General features: G+C 42.3%; 1 protein-coding gene across 1 annotated transcript in view; it reads right to left on the bottom strand.

The window, feature by feature from the left end:
* Positions 1–3,777: 3,777 nt before the first annotated feature.
* The window catches only part of LOC126260452 (odorant receptor 43a-like), an 87,821-nt gene continuing 71,809 nt past the window's right edge, over positions 3,778–19,789 (bottom strand). The window contains exons 4-5 of the mRNA XM_049957781.1: positions 15,731–15,886; positions 3,778–3,834 (exon numbers count right to left, since the gene is read on the bottom strand). Coding sequence (XP_049813738.1) covers positions 3,778–3,834; positions 15,731–15,886 — 213 coding nt within the window. The remainder of the gene's footprint in view (positions 3,835–15,730; positions 15,887–19,789) is intronic.

Raw genomic sequence — 19,789 nt, 5'->3', positions numbered from 1 at the left:
GAGAGCGTGTTTGTATGTGTAGAATGAGGTAGGCGCGCAATTTTTCTGAATCTGACCGGGCAGATTGTGATAGCCCAGAGGCTCGGCTCGTACATTCCGGAAACTGCATGACTTGTCGGGTGTTCGAGGAGTGCTGCAGTGAGCATCTCCAACACGTGGCGAAACCACTGTGAAACCACGTCCACAAAGCGTGGGTTTGGGTGATCACCCCTCATCACTGATATCGGACGTCGTAGGCTGGGCAGACTGGTAAAACGGAACAGGCATCGAACTGTGGCACAGCTAACATCAGGCTTTAATGCTAGGCAGAGTACAAGTGTGTCTGAACACATAGTGCACCAAATACTCCTAAAACTGGGCCTCAGCAGCCGACGACCTAAGCAACGTGCCAACGTTTACATCACGACATCGGCAACTACGACTATAATGGGCACATGACCATCGCCACTGGGGGTTGGCACAGTAGCACAGCGTTGCATGGTCTGATGGATCCCGATACCTAACAAGGAGGGGAGGGCGCGAATCCGGCGTCTTCCAGGAGAACAGATAATTGACACCTGTACAGTGGAACGGAGATAAGCTTACGGCGGCTCCATTATGCTCTGGGGAAGATTCACGTGGGCATACCTGGGCCCATTAGAGCTCATGCAAGGCACCATGACGGTCAAGGAGTACCGTACACTGGTTGTAGACCACGTACACCCCTTCATGACGATCATGCTTCCCGACGACAGTGGCAATCTTCAACTAGATAATGCGCCATGTCACTAGGCTATGAGTGTGATGGAGTGTTCCGGAAAACACAGTGACGTGTTCCATTTGATGTGGTGGCACCCCAACTTGCCAGATCTGAATCTGATCGAACCCATCTCGGATATGATTGAACGTGACGTCAGAGCTGATTGCCCCCTACCCTGAATGTACGGAATTAGGTGACTTGTGTATGTAGATGTGGTGCCAACTGCCTCCAGTAACCTACCAAGGCCTTATTGCTTCCATGCCATGACGCGTCAGCGCTACTATCCGTGGCAAAGGTGGACTTACCTGCTATTGGGTAGGTGGTCATAACGTTCTTGCTGATCAGTGTGAGTAGCTTGATACGTACAGTACTAAAGTACTCAATGTTTAGTATAGAGAGAAAAGGGTGTGTTATCATCATACATGGGAGAATATTTTTTTTATCCTCACATGTTGGATGGCAGAATAAAAAGTATTAAAATATAAAAATTATTTACCAAATATTTATCTAAAATTTAAGACAGTAAAATAAAAAACGTGTTACAGACAATTAAATACGTTGAAAATATATTTGGATAGTGTCTTACATTACAAATATGACATAAATCACGCCACTACGATAAATATGTCATAAAATAGATAATAACTTATTTACAATAAACAAATAACCAATTTTTCACTTATTAATTAAAAGAAACGGAGTCAGAAGTTTTACACATGTGTGTCGCTGACTCAAGAGATTCATGCATTATTCCGTCTAGTATGCATGAGCAGATTCGCGATAGGTATTGTAAGTAGCCTGTTTGTATGTTGGCAGCGCTATAGACTGTGTTAATATCGCTGACAGCGCTCTGCGTCCTCGGCATCAGATTCTGTGGTTGGACGGACTAGCAGCTAGCGAGTGGATAGGGAAATGTATGGACATGATTTTATTAGTGGAGACACTGTGTTGGTAGGACACTCAATGTAAAGTGAGATGAAGTGATGTTTTTATAAGAAAATGTGCACGGAAATGTATGATGATGAATGTCATTGGCTAGTGGAATTATTGACTACTACATAATTTTTTGGAAGTGGATGTCACATGAATAAGGTAAAATTTTCTATATACATTGTTTGCTCTTCAACAAAATCTTTCATTTTGCTAACTATGTGCCTCCTAGTAGTTAGAGTCTATAGTAGTTAGAATCTTTTTATGTATCTGGCTGTTGTTACTACTTGCTGTAATTGCTGTAGTTCGTCTTATGAAGATTTTCTGTGAGGTAAGTGACTTATGAAAAAGAATGGGGTTTCCACTATCGGGATTCGTGATTGAAATGAGTCTAGGCAATTAACAGAGTTGGAGGTAGTTTCATATTTCTTTAATTTCATATTTTATGCACTTGTATTATTGTGACTACGAAGGCTTTCCCGGCGTAATAATTGATAATATTCTTCTCGGGTATGCAGCCAGATCATTACGTCTTCATGACACAATATTTCCGCAGTCCAACTGGCCGCCATCTTCAGGTGAGAGTGCTGGTGCACGATCTCGCCGGAACTGATCGTGCACCAGCCAGTTGGACCGCGGAAATATTGTGTCATGAAGACGTAATGATCTGGCTGCATACCCGAGAAGAATATTATCACTTGTATTATTGTTAGGATTTCTTGCAATTCAGGGTCATTCTTTTGTGTTAATTATTGGAAGCCATGTTGTCAATGTATAGCAGTCAGACTGCGTTGGGGTTTTATATTGTGGATAATAAATAAATAGGGTAAGTTTGAGTTGTCTTCGTCAGGGAAAATTCTGTAGGTCAGTGTTCTAATATAATAAAAATAATTAAAGAACTAATTTCAGTATATCCCGGGTGTATCGTGTAATCGGTCCACTTGAACCAGTCTGCAGTTCCAAGTGTGTACCCTTGGGGTGCTGCTGTACAGGTGTCCACTTTATGTGCATTGTGTACTAAGGGCTTCACTTCATAATGTTGCCAGACGATCTTAGATAAAGACTATTACACTCGTACGGAAATAAATACGGATAACTAAACAGCTAAAATTTTAATAACTAGAACAACTTTTCTGCGAGGTCGCTACATGAACGAGGTCACGAGCGGAAGCCGACGACTAACGCCACCACTGAAGAGAAACACATGTTATCTAAATAAAATGATTTTCAGTGCATTGTCGCAAGAAACGAAGAATACAGAAACATAAACTATGTTCAAGAAATATCGGAAATACGCTTATACGTAATAATTTCTATAACGTTCATTGATTGTTCTCATTGGCTCAGCTCTGTTACTTTAGTGTAGAATATATGTGCTTTGTTTCTTATGTCTTTCATGTAAAGAAGATTTCTGCTGTTGTAATCGAGTACTCAGCAACCTGCTGAAGAAGAAAAAGAAGAACAAGAACGGTGTGAGAAAGGTGAAAGTGAGAACTGATGAGAGAAAAGACGTATCGTGTGTATGCACAAAAAACTTTGGGAGTGATGAGATGAGTGGGAGATTTATAACAGAAGATTTTTGTTCAAGAATATTACACATCATCAAAAGAAAGGAAACAGTAGGAAACGTTTCCTATTTACTTGATTTACTTGGATGGGGCATGACCAAACATTAATGGTTATTGACGGTGATCCGAAATTAATGTGAAGTAAAACCGCTGAATGCGGATATCTTGGCATCAGCTGTGTTAGGTGTAGATACACTACTTATTAGTGACTTAAGAAAATTTGTGCCGGACTGGGTCTGATGTCAAGATATTCGCATTCAGTGAACTTATTTTGAATTATTTTCATATTGTTCAAGTATCTATTTATTCCACTTTCATGTTGTGTATGTGACACATTAGTTCTTATTAAAGTGTCCAGCGCTATTTTTGACTGTTTCGTTGAGACTGATGAAGGACCCATACATCTGTACTTTTCGATAGCTAGTAGATAAGTCCAAGGTTGTTTTGGTTGACAAGTCATAAGCAGCAGGGTGTATCCCATTACCATTCTGGTGACAAGCAGGGTGCGTGCAGTGATAGCAGATGCCGGATGTTGCGTCTTCAGCGACCAGTGAAGTTCTGAAGAACCGCGTAGTAAGAGTAACCAGCGTTCAGCAACTGAAACAATAGAATCAGTAATGAACAGCGGTTTACCCATATACTGCAGTACATGTAGCAGTAGCAGAGGTGAAACAACAAAATGATTCTAACAACCGATTGGTCAGGCAATTCTTTTTTTTTTTTCTTTTCTTTTGTTCAGTCGATTGTTTCAGTCGAATGAAGCAACTGAATGTAACTAGTCTCCATGGCTACGTAAGCTATACAGATGTTTTCCACTCACACTCTGGATCAGAGTGGTTTTACCTAATGTTAGACGACAAACTGAAACAAGTCTATGACATTTAAGTCAGGTATGTGAATGTTTTGAGTCATCGTCCGGTCAGGAGTGGTTTCACTCAGATACTTGTTCAGAGTTTTCGGATAAACGTGAGTTATGATAAGGGTTGCAAACTTTTATAAGGACAAATAACGCATCATATTAGAAGTGAAACTAATTCTTAAATGAACTATTTTTAGAAATTCATGTACTTACTTTCTTAAATACAAAGTTTTCGTACTTCTGGCATTACAGAGTATTTGGCTGGTTGTGAAAGACTAATAATTGACGCTACATTGTAAATTTATGTTGAAATAAATGAATAATTACCTTTATAATTTAAATTTATTGAAGATATGCGTATTTTTTCCCGTCGGTTTGCATCGGTGTACAAAGACGCCCGAAAGTTGTAGAAAACGCCTTGCAGTTAGCATTGGGAACAATGCACCGTAGTGCATTAAAGGTAGGACGTTCCTCGGAGACTGACAGACTCCCCGTCGCGTCGGCACAGGTCTGCTGCTAGCCACTCCTACTCCCGTACTGTCCTACTGCCTTCCTACTTCGATAATCGTGAATTAAATGGATACATACTAATGACAGAATTTATTAAATATGAAAGGTGGAAATCCTTCATGTCTTGCCATCTTCCAGATTTCTTTGGGATTCTACCAACAAACAGAAGTCTGACACCTGCTTTACCTACAACTGTGCCAACGTAGGCGTTCAGTTTAATACTCTACCAAGTGTTACACCCGAGTATTTGCATGAGCTGATCTTTTCCAGTTGTGACTTGTTGATGCTGTAGTCATGGGTCACTAAATTTTCTCGTTTTGTTACGTGCTCAGTTTTAAATTTTTGAACTTTTAAAGTCAGTTGATAATTTTTTAAATGTTTGCTGATCTTTGAAATGTTACCACGATCTCATATTTTTGCAGGTTTTTCATTTGCAGATAGCTGTTTCATTTGATAAAAATCTGTGGTTTGTACAAGTATTAAAATTGTCAGGTCATTAAAATACGATGCAAGGGTTCAAAAGTACTGCTGGGAGCTACATCAAAAGTTATTTCTACTACTGTCGGTGGCTTTCCGTCCAACATGGAATGCAGAGTCCTCCCTGCTAAGAAATCCCCAATCCAGTCAGAAATTTCGTAGGGTACCCCTGTATGAGCAAATTAATTTAAAACGTAGAATACTGAAATTCACACTGCACAATTGCGATCCCTATCGCCGAAGAAGAAATCAGTGCCTCATAAGACTAACCCCAATCTAGAAAATGGTTGGGACCGTTTCGTCACGCCTCCGTGAGAGGGAAGTGCCACGCCAAGCCATGATAATCAGCTTCATGGATTGCATTTTTTCACAGCTCACTTCCAGTGTCTCATCTCTTACCGATACATGGCTCTGTGCCACAAATAGTAAGCCAACATTTATTATGTATGGGACTTAAGATTCCGTAACTATATGTGGAGGTGACACAAGGGTGGTCGGCTGCTGCAGCCACCACTTCGTTGCCCGTCGTCACTTACCACAGGAGAAAACAAATTTTTACAACTGTTAGTATATAGCGGTTGGATAAAAATATGGAAACATCAAAAACACAACACATTACCACGCCCAGCACGGTGTAGGAGACCCGTTGGCATTGGAAACAGCTTGCAGCCCTCTGGAACGGATAAATACAGGTCCTGTATGGATTTGACAGTAGTCTTATAAAATTCTTCCCTCAAAATTGTACAAGGTCGAAGACACTGCGATGGAGGTGGATAGCGATCAGGCACCCTCCTGTCCAAAATAGACCATAAAGGCTCCATTGTACTGAGGTATGGTAACTACGGGTGCCCGGGGAGATCTGACATTTCATCGTTGTGCTCATGTAGCCAGTCCTGGACGATTCAAACTGAACGGGGGTCCCGTCAGCTTGGAACACAGCATCACCATCTGAAAACCAACACTGTACAATGGGAAGCACCTCATCAGCCAAAATGGTCACATAGTCGTCGGCGTCAATACGAACTTGCAGAGTAGCCATGGGTCCCATCGAATATCACGATATGGCAGCCCAAATCATCACCGAATCACCATCATGTTTCATTCATGGGAGGTAATCTCGACCACAAGGTGGAAGCAGTGTGAAACAATACTCATCCAACCAAATGATATTCTTCCATTGCACCATAGTTCAGGTTTTATGGCTTCTGTATTACATTTTCCTGTTGTGAGCACGTGCATCACTGATGTGTTGATTTGAAATTGCGAGTCACGTTTCAACTCCAGCTTATGGAGCTCCATTTGTGTTGTTCTGGTGCTGACAGGGTTTGTGAGTGCGCCATTCAGTTCTGCAGTGACTTTTGCAAGTGTCGTTCTCTTATTTTTCGTCATAATCCTCTTCAATGATCGTCTGTCACGATCACTCAACAAACAGTTTCGTTCGCGTTGTGACTTAGTGGATGATATTTTATTTCTTTGCCTGTACGTGGTATAAATCTTCGAACTTGTGTCTCCTGAAACAACACCCTTTGTACTGTGGAGTATCAGCTGTGATGCTTTGCATACCTCTATGGTTCAAATGGCTCTGAGCACTATGGGACTTAACTTCTGAGGTCATCAGTCCCCTAAAACTTAGAACTACTTAAACCTAACTAACCTAATGACATCACACACATCCATGCCCGAGGCAGGATTCGAACCTGCGACCGCAGCGGTCGCGCGGTTCCAGACTGTAGCGCCTAGAATCGCTCGGCCACTCCAGCCGGCCATACCCCTATGATGCTGAAGTTCGATCTCTGGTGACCAGAGACGGGGGAAGCACCCTATACGATCATGCAACTCAATTAAAGGAGATGATAATGTTACCAATGGAAATCTACATCTACATCTACATTTATACTCCGCAAACCCACCAACGGTGTGTGGCGGAGGGCACTTTACGTGCCACTATCGTTACCTCCCTTTTCTGTTCCAGTCGCGTAGGGTTCGCGGGAAGAACGACTGTCTGAAAGCCTCCGTGCGTGCTCGAATCTCTCTAATTTTACATTCGTGATCTCCTCGGGAGGTATAAGTAGGGGGAAGCAATATATTCGATACCTCATCCAGAAACGCACCCTCTCGAAACCTGGCGAGCAAGCTACACCGCGATGCAGAGCGCCTCTCTTGCAGAGTCTGCCAGTTGAGTTTGCTAAACATCTCCGTAACGCTATCACGGTTACCAAATAACCCTGTGACGAAACGCGCCGCTCTTCTTTGGATCTTCTCTATCTCCTCCGTCAACTCGATCTGGTACGGATCCCACACTGATGAGCAATACTCAAGTATAGGTCGAACGAGTGTTTTGTAAGCCACCTCCTTTGTTGATGGACTACATTTTCTAAGGACTCTCCCAATGAATCTCAACCTGGTACCCGCCTTACCAACAACTAATTTTATATGATCATTCCACTTCAAATCGTTCCGCACGCATACTCCCAGATATTTTACAGAAGTAACTGCTACCAGTGTTTGTTCCGCTATCATATAATCATACAATAAAGGATCCTTCTTTCTATGTATTCGCAATACATTACATTTGTCTATGTTAAGGGACAGTTGCCACTCCCTGCACCAAGTGCCTATCCGCTGCAGATCTTCCTGCATTTCGCTACAATTTTCTAATGCTGCAACTTCTCTGTATACTACAGCATCATCCGCGAAAAGCCGCATGGAACTTCCGACACTATCTACTAGGTCATTCATATATATTGTGAAAAGCAATGGTCCCATAACACTCCCCTGTGGCACGCCAGAAGTTACTTTAACGTCTGTAGACGTCTCTCCATTGATAACAACATGCTGTGTTCTGTTTGCTAAAAACTCTCCAATCCAGCCACACAGCTGGTCTGATATTCCATAGGCTCTTACTTTGTTTATCAGGCGACAGTGCGGAACTGTATCGAACGCCTTCCGGAAGTCAAGGAAAATAGCATCTACCTGGGAGCCTGTATCTAATATTTTCTGGGTCTCATGAACAAATAAAGCGAGTTGGGTCTCACGCGATCGCTGTTTCCGGAATCCATGTTGATTCCTACAGAGTAGATTCCGGGATTCCAAAAACGACATGATACGCGAGCAAAAAACATGTTCTAAAATTCTACAACAGATCGACGTCAGAGATATAGGTCTATAGTTTTGCGCATCTGCTCGACGACCCTTCTTGAAGACTGGGACTACCTGTGCTCTTTTCCAATCATTTGGAACCTTCCGTTCCTCTAGAGACTTGCGGTACACGGCTGTTAGAAGGGGGGCAAGTTCTTTCGCGTACTATATGTAGAATCGAATTGGTATCCCGTCAGGTCCAGTGGACTTTCCTCTGTTGAGTGATTCCAGTTGCTTTTCTATTCCTTGGACACTTATTTCGATGTCAGCCATTTTTTCGTTTGTGCGACGATTTAGAGAAGGAACTGCAGTGTGGTCTTCCTCTGTGAAACAGCTTTGGAAAAAGGTGTTTAGTATTTCAGCTTTACGCGTGTCATCCTCTGTTTCAATGCCATCATCATCCCGGAGTGTCTGGATTTGCTGTTTCGAGCCACTTACTGCTTTAACGTAAGACCAGAACTTCCTAGGATTTTCTGTCAAGTCGGTACATAGAATTTTACTTTCGAATTCACTGAACGCTTCACGCATAGCCCTCCTTACGCTAACTTTGACATCGTTTAGCTTCTGTTTGTCTGAGAGGTTTTGGCTGCGTTTAAACTTGGAGTGAAGCTCTCTTTGCTTTCGCAGTAGTTTCCTAACTTTGTTGTTGAACCACGGTGGGTTTTTCCCGTCCCTCACAGTTTTACTCGGCACGTACCTGTCTAAACGCATTTTACAATTGCCTTAAACTTTTTCCATAAACACTCAACATTGTCAGTGTCGGAACAGAAATTTTCGTTTTGATCTGTTAGGTAGTCTGAAATCTGCCTTCTATTACTCTTGCTAAACAGATAAACATTCCTCCATTTTTTTACATTCCTATTAACTTCCATATTCAGGGATGCTGCAACGGCCTTATGATCACTGATTCCCTGTTCTGCACATACAGAGTCGAAAAGTTCGGGTCTGTTTGTTATCAGTAGGTCCAAGATGTTATCTCCACGAGTCGGTTCTCTGTTTTATTGCTCGAGGTAATTTTCGGATAGCGCACTCAGTATAATGTCACTCGATGCTCTGTCCCTACCACCCGTCCTAAACATCTGAGTGTCCCAGTCTATATCTGGTAAAATGAAATCTCCACCTAAGACTATAATATTCTGAGAAAATTTATGTGAAATGTATTCCAAATTTTCTCTCAGTTGTTCTGCCACTAATGCTGCTGAGTCGGGAGGTCGGTAAAAGGAGCCAATTATTAACCTAGCTCGGTTGTTGAGTGTAACCTCCACCCATAATATTTCACAGGAACTATCCACTTCTACTTCACTACAGAATAAACTACTACTAACAGCGACAAACATCCCACCACCGGTTGCATGCAATCTATTCTTTCTAAACACCGTCTGAGCCTTTGTAAAAATTTCGGCTGAATTTATCTCTGACTTCAGCCAGCTTTCTGTACCTATAATGATTTCAGCTTCGGTGCTTTCTATCAGCGCTTGAAGTTCCGGTACTTTGCCAATGTAGCTTCGACAGTTTACAATTACAATACCGATTGCTGCTTGGTAGCCGCATGTCCTGACTTTGCCCCGCACCCTTTGAGGCTGTTGCCCTTTATGTACTTGCCCGAGGCCATCTAACCTAAAAAACCGCCCAGTCCACACCACACAACCCCTGCTACCCGTGTAGCCGCTTGCTGCGTGTAGTGGACTCCTGACCTATCCAGCGGAACCCGAAATCCCACCACCCTATGGCGCAAGTCGAGGAATCTGCAGCCCACACGGTCGCAGAACCGCCTCAGCCTCTGATTCAGACCCTCCACTCGGCTCTGTACCAAAGGTCCGCAGTCAGTCCTGTCGACGATGCTGCAGATGGTGAGCTCTGCTTTCATCCCGCTAGCGAGACTGGCAGTCTTCACCAAATCAGATAGCCGCCGGAAGCCAGAGAGGATTTCCTCTGATCCATAGCGACACACATCATTGGTGCCGACATGAGCAACCACCTGCAGATGGGTGCACCCTGTACCCTTCATGACATCCGGAAGGACCCTTTCCACATCTGGAATGACTCCCCCCGGTATGCACACGGAGTGCACATTGGTTTTCTTCCCCTCTCTTGCTGCCATATCCTTAAGGGGCCCCATTACGCGCCTGACGTTGGAGCTCCCAACTACCAGTAAGCCCACCCTCTGCAACCGCCCGGATCTTGCAGACTGAGGGGCAACCTCTGGAACAGGACAAGCAACCATGTCCGGCCGAAGATCAGTATCAGCCGGAGACAGAGCCTGAAACCGGTTCGTCAGACAAACTGGAGAGGCCTTCCGTCAGCCCTCCGGAATGTCTTTCGCCCCCTGCCACACCTCGAGACGACCTCCCACTCTACCACAGGTGAGGGATCAGCCTCAATGTGGGCAGTATCCTGGGCAGCCACAGTCGTAGTCCGATCGGGGGATGCGTGGGACGAGCTGGCCGTCCCCGACAAACCCCCATCCGGACCCCCACAGTGATGCCCATTGGCAACAGCGTCAAGCTGTGTGACCGAAGTCAACACTGCCTGAAGCTGGGAGCGAAGGGATGCCAACTCAGCCTGCATCCGAACACAGCAGTTGCAGTCCCTATCCATGCTAAAAACTGTTGCGCAAAGAACGTCTGAAATAATCTACAGAGAGCACAAACAAATCGACACAAAATTTAAACGATTATTAAAATACAAGATTGCCTAGTAAATGCAGTAATGCTGCCACTTGCGCACTGCTGACACACTGCTTGGCGGGTGAAGGAGACTACGCGATTTTACACTATTCAGGTACTAAAACGCGATGCTACAACTCTCAAATACTATAATACGCCCGAAATTTATGAATTAAACAATGCAAGTACCAAAAACACGCAAAGAAATTAAGAATTAAACTACGTAACAAATGAGTGAGCTAGGAGTATACGACTTTCTGCTGGCAGCTGCTTATCCAACGGCGGCAGGGAATGTTAATTAACAGACGTGGCCCAATCAAATATGACAATGTGGGTACCACACTACGCACATACACTTATTAATGGTGGGAGGGATCATTTAATCTATAACGGAAATAAGTGGTCATTGTAACAATCTCGCTTATTTTCGAAAAGTAAAACACATGAGATGAGATAAACAATTGAACATTTAATACCTGGATAAAGGATTCAGATGATGGACTCTAACCCAGGCAGAGGTGGATGAACAAGATAAGTGCAAAGTTATGCTGATAATAGACGAGTACGGTCAGTGGTTGTGAGTATTGTTAGTAAATTACAGACAGAACATGGAAAATTAGGATCGAAGATCAATGATATAGCCGAATTGCCTATTGAAAGAATAATAGCTGGCTGCGAAATATTAAAACGGAATAATTGGCCCATAAAGAGAGAGAACTCATATCGTGAGCCCTATGGAATTTGCGATCGCGACCACCTCATAGCGTAATGCTGAAAGTATTGGCGACGTCGGCTGGAGACTGAGTTCACTTCTCTCTTTATAATGCGTTCTCAAGAGGAAACATTCTTGTGTGTAATTACAAGGCTCACCTCATCATTTGTCCAGCAACAAGTCTGCATCTACTGTTTCCTAGAAGCCTAACATGAAATCATTACCGTCAAAACTCCTAACATGGGGAGTGCTCGTTCATCACCTAGCATGAAGTTTTCTCTCTTCAGCCATGTGAAGTGTATTATTTTCTTTCTAAACAGTCTCTAACTTCATCCTTTTTGTCACAGCAGGGATCCCACCTGCCAATCATTGCAGACATTGCGAGTTACATTCAGTAAAACTCAAGTACAGTTGTTAAACCATCGCCTACTCTTTCGTATTTTTGGTATTTCCAACCAGTAATGCTGTGGGATGAGGAGGGAGGCAGAAAATCTCACCCACTCCGTCGTAGAACTCCAAACAGGTCTATTAGATTCCCGACACGTGGAGGCGTATGAGCATCAACCAGAATGCTGGTTTCTAAAAATTTAAACTGAACGTTATTTTGTGATGCCGTTCCTGAGTCGACATGTTAGCCGCCTCTGGGAAGCAACACCGTTTGAGATTCCTTATCTTGCTAAAAGGCTGTGTTTTTTCAACAGAAAAAACATATGTGAAAACTTATCTCAGGCGCCGTTGCAGGATTTTGATAAAGTTTTCACTAATAGATAGACTGATTCACAAGAAAGGTTTATGTGCATATCAGATGTAATGTCCCCAGAGTATGGGATCCGGGACGCGAATGGACGTGAATGCTGATCTGTCTACCTGAGGCTGCGACTTTGCCTCCGACTCTGAAGATTTTATGGTGTCTGGTTCCTTTTAAAAGGACTGTGTAACTGGTAGGCTCCAACTGTGCCGTCCATTCGAAAAGAAGGCAATAAAAGGGTAAGTCACTAGAGGTCCCGAATATTGACTGCAGTTATTATGCAGCGCCCAATGATTGACTATTTGTTCATGGGAAAAGAGCAATAAAGTGATCTGAAATGTGTCGGGAAACAGTTTGAGAGAAAACTGGACACCTACGGTATGAGCACCAGCAATCTGCCCAATTTCGAATTCAGTTAGCTTCAAAATGACGCACTCACAACTACCCAAAACACTGAGCTGGCTACTAATTACACTTTCAATATAAGGAGAACATTGTACAGGTGCTTCTCGTGCTCAAATATTACAGCGTAACCTACAGGCTATGACACCACTGTATGTATGTTCAAACATGTATTTCTAGGGGTGTTTCCATGTTTCTGCCAACCCCTGCATATACGAATACTTCCCACTCGGTGCTTGAAATATGATGTTTCATCGACACGTGTGTGAAGTTTCAAACAATTCAGACAGGTGAAAGTGACGTAGTGAACAATCAAAGGGTGTCTGCAATACTCCAGTTACAGCCGGTGTGCTGTTGTTGAATTCGTGGTTGTGGAAAAATAAACAGCGGTGAACATCCACAAACGTTACTGTGCAGTGTATGGTAATGATGTAATTGATAGTACTACTTTTGGGCGATGAGTAAAGCGAGTTAAATCGCTAGAAAGAGCAGCAACGGAAACAATTGACATCCCTGATTGGCCACTTTCGGGGCGTCCTAGCACAGCTACTGATCCCGACACAGTGAACTGCTCGGATACCGTTATTCGCGCCGAAGAGCGCCTCACAATTCGACAGTTTGCTATTGGTAAACATTGATTTTAGGTGTGCATTGAGTGAGGCTTATGGTTGTTCAAAAGTGTGTTCAAATGTATTCCAGGAAGGCTCACAACAGACCACAAGATTCATTTCACATGAATTGTTGGAGCTTTTTGAGACCAATTGAGAAGCCTTTCTATCATTGATCGTTAGAGGCGGCGAAAGGCAGTCGTTGGAGAGGCATTATCATGGAGCGTTATATGTTGAACGACCTTTTTTCTTCCACAAAAAACTTCATAAAACGTTTTATTTTTTGTTAATATACTTTTCATTTCATATTTCTCTTCGATTTTTGTCAGTACGGATTTTATTAGGTTAGTGCGCAAGTTTGTAGCGTTTTCCGTAAGTTTAATAAAGACAACGGATACATATAACAGAGACTTCACATCAATAATACATTGTCCTTAGCCACTTACAACAGGGTGCCGATGATTGAGTAACTTTTCGATGCCGTGACTGTAGAAATTACGTGGTGCTGAGGCGAATAGCTTGTTAAGCCATTTTCGGAGTGCCTTTTCATCCGGGAAGAAAGTTCCTTGAAGGTTGTTCAATAGACACTGGAAAATGTGAAAACCTGAGGGTGCAAGAATAGGTTGAATAACGTGGGTGCGGCATGACTTCCCAACCCAACTCCTGTATCGTTGTATATTTTGCCAGTCGATGAGAGTGGCGCGGGGGGAGGGGGGGGGGGGGGGGAATTATCATGGTATAGTGTCACTTCACGCAGTCTTCCTGGTCGCTGTTCTCGGACTGTGTCTGCAAGACGTCTCAGTTGTTGATAGTAAATGTCAGTAGTGATGGTTACAGCTCCGAGAAGAAATCTGTAATACACCACACTGTCATTGTTGCGCCAGCTGCATAACACTATCTTTTTTGGGTGCGCGTAGGTCTTGACACGGGATGTGGCAGCTTTGTTTGGGCTCAACATTCTTTTCCTTATGTTTGCATACACAGACCATTTCTCGTCACCAGTAACGGTGAAGGATAGGATTGGTTGGTGTTGTTCACGATCCAATTGACGACGAGCAGCCAGGGATACACATTTGGCTACCTGCTGATTTTTGTGATTTTGGCTCAGAGCATGCAGTACCTATACACCCAATTTTTGAACCTTCCCCATTACACGCAAATGTCGCACAATGATGGAACGGTTACAGTTCATCACATTTGTCAGTTCTCCAGTACAATGACGTGGGTTATTGTGGGTTAATGCATTTAATCGATCTTCATCAAACCCTTGGAGAGTCACTGATGTTGAAAAGATGTTCCTTAAAAAGAGGAAAAAAATTTTCTTGCCGTTCTCTGTCCAATGGCATTATTCCCATACATGGTATAAACGTTTCTGGCTGCCTTCATTGCTGTCACCCCCTTACTGAACTCAATCAGAAGAATATATCGGAAGTGTTCCGAATTCTGCACTTGGCACTCCATTTTTGTGTGCCCAAGCTCCAGTCACAATCTCCAAACGATATAATGATAATACGTGAACCCAAATAGCAACAGTGAACTAAAGATAAAAATTGATAATCGATAAATAAACCCATAGCAACCGGAATACCAACATGGAAAACAAAAACGCTACGAACTTGTGTACTAACCTGTTGTTGTTGAGGTGTTCAGTCCTGAGACTGGTTTGATGTAGCTCTCCATGCTACTCTATCCTACGCAAGCTTCTTCATCTCCCAGTACCTAATGCAACCTACATCCTTCTGAATCTGCTTAGTGTATTCATCTCTTGGTCTCCCTCTAAGATTTATACCCTCCACGCTGCCGTCCAATACTAAACTGGTGATCCCTAGATGCCTCAGAACATGTCCTACCAACCGATCCCTTCTTCTAGTCAAGTTGTGCCACAAATTTCTCTTCTCCCCAATTCTATTCAATACCTCCTCATTAGTTATGTGATCTACCCTTCTAATCTTCAGCATTCTTCTGTAGCACCACATTTCTAAAGCTTCTATTCTCTTCTTGATGTACTAACCTCATATATCCTTTTTTTCTGCCATTGCCAGGTACAAAGGGGGGAGTAACCTAATATATCCACTAACCTAATATATCCACTTTTTTCTGCCATTGCCAGGTACAAAAGAAGGAGTAATGATAAATGGTGGCCACGAATTTTGAAAGGATCATGTACTGACTTTACGTCGTCTTCCCGAATACTCGAATTGCTCCTTTGAAAGAACCATTCTATGTTACCTGCCGAGCCCTTGTCCAGTTGAGCTATTGGTCCGTCTCTAAGGACCACACTGTCGTTAGGCATGGCATCATGACGAAACAGGACAGAGATTTAATGCTGTGACGTCCAAAACTGTTTAGTGCGAACAGTAACTAAACTCTTACCGAGAGGAAGGTGGCCCTCTGTATGGGGTAGATGCCGCCGGCGGTGAGTCTGAGCGCCCTCTGCGCCCTCGCCATGAGCAGCAGCGAGGCTTTCCGGAATCTGGCGTCGGCGTCAGGCCAGCCACAGCTGTATGCAGCCAGAGACACCCGCTCACCCTACAACCACACAGCCGTTTCGTCACGCACAGCCAAAACAGCTCCACTTTTGTCTATACCTGAATAGAAACTATTTCTTCAATGTTACATGCTTCTCAACGTAATCACCATGCATATTAACACTCCAGACAAGTTATCTCAATAAATAATGGCATAGAGGGATTTAGTGACTTCTACTGGTACTTTCTATGATGCGTTAATTAGCAATGTGTCACAGTTGCAGTTCATATATTTGGCGACTATTTTCGAAGCAGCTGGTTCATTCTCATGCCTGGCCTACTGAGGTTGTGCTGAAAGCCCCTGATCTTATTAACAAACATCTAAATGGCAATACACGCTTTATAAATGTTCGCAGATGACTCTCACAATCAATATGCGCATCTAAGCAACGCGGAATCGAAATGGAGTCCCTTGCTTAGGGGCCCAGTTTGCTTCTGACAGTCATCTTATAAAGCATGTATTGCCATCTTGATGTTTGTTATTACGATCAGGCACTTTCAGTGCAGCCTCAGTAGGCCAGGGTTGAGAATGGACCAGGTGGTAAAAACCAATCGTCAAACGTATGTACTATGACTGTGACACACTGTTAATAAACGCTTCATGAAGGACTGAAAAGGTTGGTGCTCCTGTTCAATAAAATTTTGAAACCAAAAAATAACTGAAGTTAGTGACGCCTGCTACTACTTTTCCCACAACTGGTCTTGCCACTATTATTTATTCTCCCGATAGCACTTAGTCAATTTAATATGATTTATTTAATTTATTAAGTATTCAACATGAGAATGTTACCATCTTGTTTTAAAACTGATTAATATTTTCACACGTTAATATGTGAACGGGGATCGAAATGCTCATTTCTAACTCACTTGGTAAATTACTGTTGTCTCTAATAACCAAATGAAATACTGTATTGGCTTCGGACTCGAGTAATATTTTTGAAGGACGGTAGTTTCACCTTTGTTAACTTTATATAAAAATGTCACCATAATTGTTTATGTACGGTATCCACAAATATTATATGATAACTATTATCGAAAATTAGTTCAGCTAAAACAGAAATTTTTTCAGTGGTAGTTTTTATTATCATTTCCACCTGTTTTTCACGAAACTGTCAAATTTCAGGCAGAATTATAATCTGTCGCCTTGGCAATTCTTTAGTTTCTCGGTATCGCTTGCTTCTGCTCCGCGTGTGCCAAATCTCACGTCATTGTTCCAGCAGCATTCGATGTTGTACCGAGCCCTGCGGTCTACTGGGACACATCGAGATCGTTCGAGCGCGAGTATCGTTTGCACAGCCCTCCTTAACCGTCTGGACCAAGTCTCTCAACTTGACATCATTTCGGCTGCATGTGTGTACCTGACCTACCCCATTAATCATACCAAGCAAATATAACGTACAGTTAAACGTGAAAACTGAATCACGTGTCGTTTTTGTCGAATCTTCATACTAGTGATAGGTCAAGCCTAGCTTAAAGGCACACTGAAACTCTAAGAAAATCTTTGCGCCATTTAGAACTTCAAAATGCTATCCTGTCCTGCCTATAACTGGTATATTGTTGAATAAATGACGTCATAGAATACAATCACAATTCTATCGCTGGATACCAGACATAGCATTGATTAAGATTAATCGCAGGACACAGGTGTTAGAACTATTTCGTTAACTCTGTACGTTGGGAAAGTCAATAGTTGTAAATAACTGATTCTTGCTGTTGTAGTTACTGTTGCTCATTGTGCTGAAAATAAATGGGATATTATTTCGCCGAGTGGGTGCCTGGAGCTCGAAAGCGTTTAGGAACAATATGCTAATCTTCTTCTTGGTCTCGAAGTTTAAACATAATTCCTCCTACAAAAATCATCAATGATGCAGATGCTTCGTATTCTCATAATTATGTAATCATATATAAATGTAACTCCTTTAAAACTAACAACAGTTGAAGTCAGTATACCATGTATTCCTCACTTTTAAATAACAACGAAACAATTTCTGCACATGGGGCACATGGGTACAACGGGGTCTAGTTAATGCCGACTCTTCTCCTCCACTACGTGAAAGAGTAACATGATCCATAGATACAAAAGTTTTACAACGATAACTCGTAGAATACAATTCATGTCGCTATTTGTTCACAGATGACATATAATGTAGAATAATTTACATCGAAGAATGATTGCATTTTTATTAAATTTGGATAATCAATTAGGCATGGCAGCAATGAATTATAATGCTTTTTAAATATTCCATATTGTTTACATTTCTTCAGAGATACACAAGCACAAATTTTGTGATAGAATTATCAGAATACGCTGTATAATTATCCTCACTTCAAACATATAGCTGTTACTTGTTAAAGTGACATAACGTGCATCTTTGGTTAAGATCAAAATTCTCTGCTGATAACTGGTGAGTAGAATTACTACTATCCACTTGTGGTAATCAATGTTCTCAGTAGGAAGACTAAAATACAAAGTAATAGGTTTTCAGATCCCTGCCGTTCTGTTCACTTTTACTGTACGAAGGCACTGACCATAGCGATAATAATGATAATAATGGTAGCACACATAACTTCTCTAAAGAAAATTTATTATTTTAATATTTATACAGGGTACACTAGGAACAACCAACATTTCCACCAAAAAGTCAATCTCAACAACCATCTGTCCGTCTGCCCATATGAAATTCTTTCCTTCTTACTCCCTGCAGTTTGGTGACAAGTAGGTGAGTGTGTGTTTTGCATACATGTTTATTACACTTTCCACACACATGTTTGTTTTATTCTCATTGCTTCAAGGACAGAACTTAGAGTGTGCACGTGTAGAAGAGTTTCTTGTTGTTGCTGATTTAGCCACACCTGCCACTCCTTCAGGGTCCTGTATACTCCTGATCATTCTCGAAGAATCTTCTGTTCTTGGAAAATGCTTCCTCGGTGCAATATGCTCTGCAACCAGTTCCTCCAAAATTATTCTCCATATAGTCAGTCTTCTTGCCTTCGAGTTACTAGGGTCAATCTAAATCCAAAGACATATGCATTACAAGCAGCAACATCACGAACATTGCAGAAAACTAAAATGGACCATCTATTGTTTCTTTGTTTGCATTTATATGTACCTGTAAGCCGATCGAGTGTGTCTACAGCCGCTTTGATTGAATTATAATCTAAAATATTATTGGCTTCTTATCAGCACTGTCACTTATTTCCCAACCACGGTGGAGAGTACTCATTAGTACAACATTCTTATTTCTCTTAGGAATATAACTGACCACCGTAGTGCCATTTGTCAAATAAAATGAAGAGCTATGAACCTCCTTGTTGGTCACAATGAGCTCTGGCTTATTTTTACGTACGGTTCCTAACATTATCAGTTTCCTTTTCAGGGGCAGGTGTCCCCAATAGTTTAACATTAAAAAATGCTGTTACATGTTACATTCTGACCTCACAAATCAGAGGTAAGGTCAGCAATTGTTCGCATTCCCTGATTTTTTTTCTGGCGCTGATCCATTCTCCATTCCAGTATAAATTTGGGCTTTCAGTGAATATGAAGATTTGCTATCGCACAGAGTCCATATTATGATTCCATGTTTTGCCGGTTTGCTTGGGATATACTGCTTGAATGGTCTCCAAATGCTACCAGCTGCTCATCGAAGGTCACATTTTTCCATGATTTATACAGTTTAGGAAGGTTTCTAACCACTTCCCCCAGATACTGCGAATTGCGCCGAATTTATCAGTACATCTTCTTTCTTCTCTTGTGGATGTCTTACGAAATCGCAATACGCTCGCAATATTTTACAGAATGTTTCTAGGGACATGGTTGCTCGAAATATGTGCCGCCTAGTTTCCTTATCCCACGAACTTTACGTAGATTTCTCATGCGAGCGATATACACCCGCAAGGAATAGGA

Source organism: Schistocerca nitens, chromosome 5 (genome assembly GCF_023898315.1).
Source record: "Schistocerca nitens isolate TAMUIC-IGC-003100 chromosome 5, iqSchNite1.1, whole genome shotgun sequence".
Classification (NCBI taxonomy): Eukaryota; Metazoa; Arthropoda; class Insecta; order Orthoptera; family Acrididae; genus Schistocerca; species Schistocerca nitens.
This window is presented reverse-complemented; position numbering and strand designations above follow the sequence as displayed.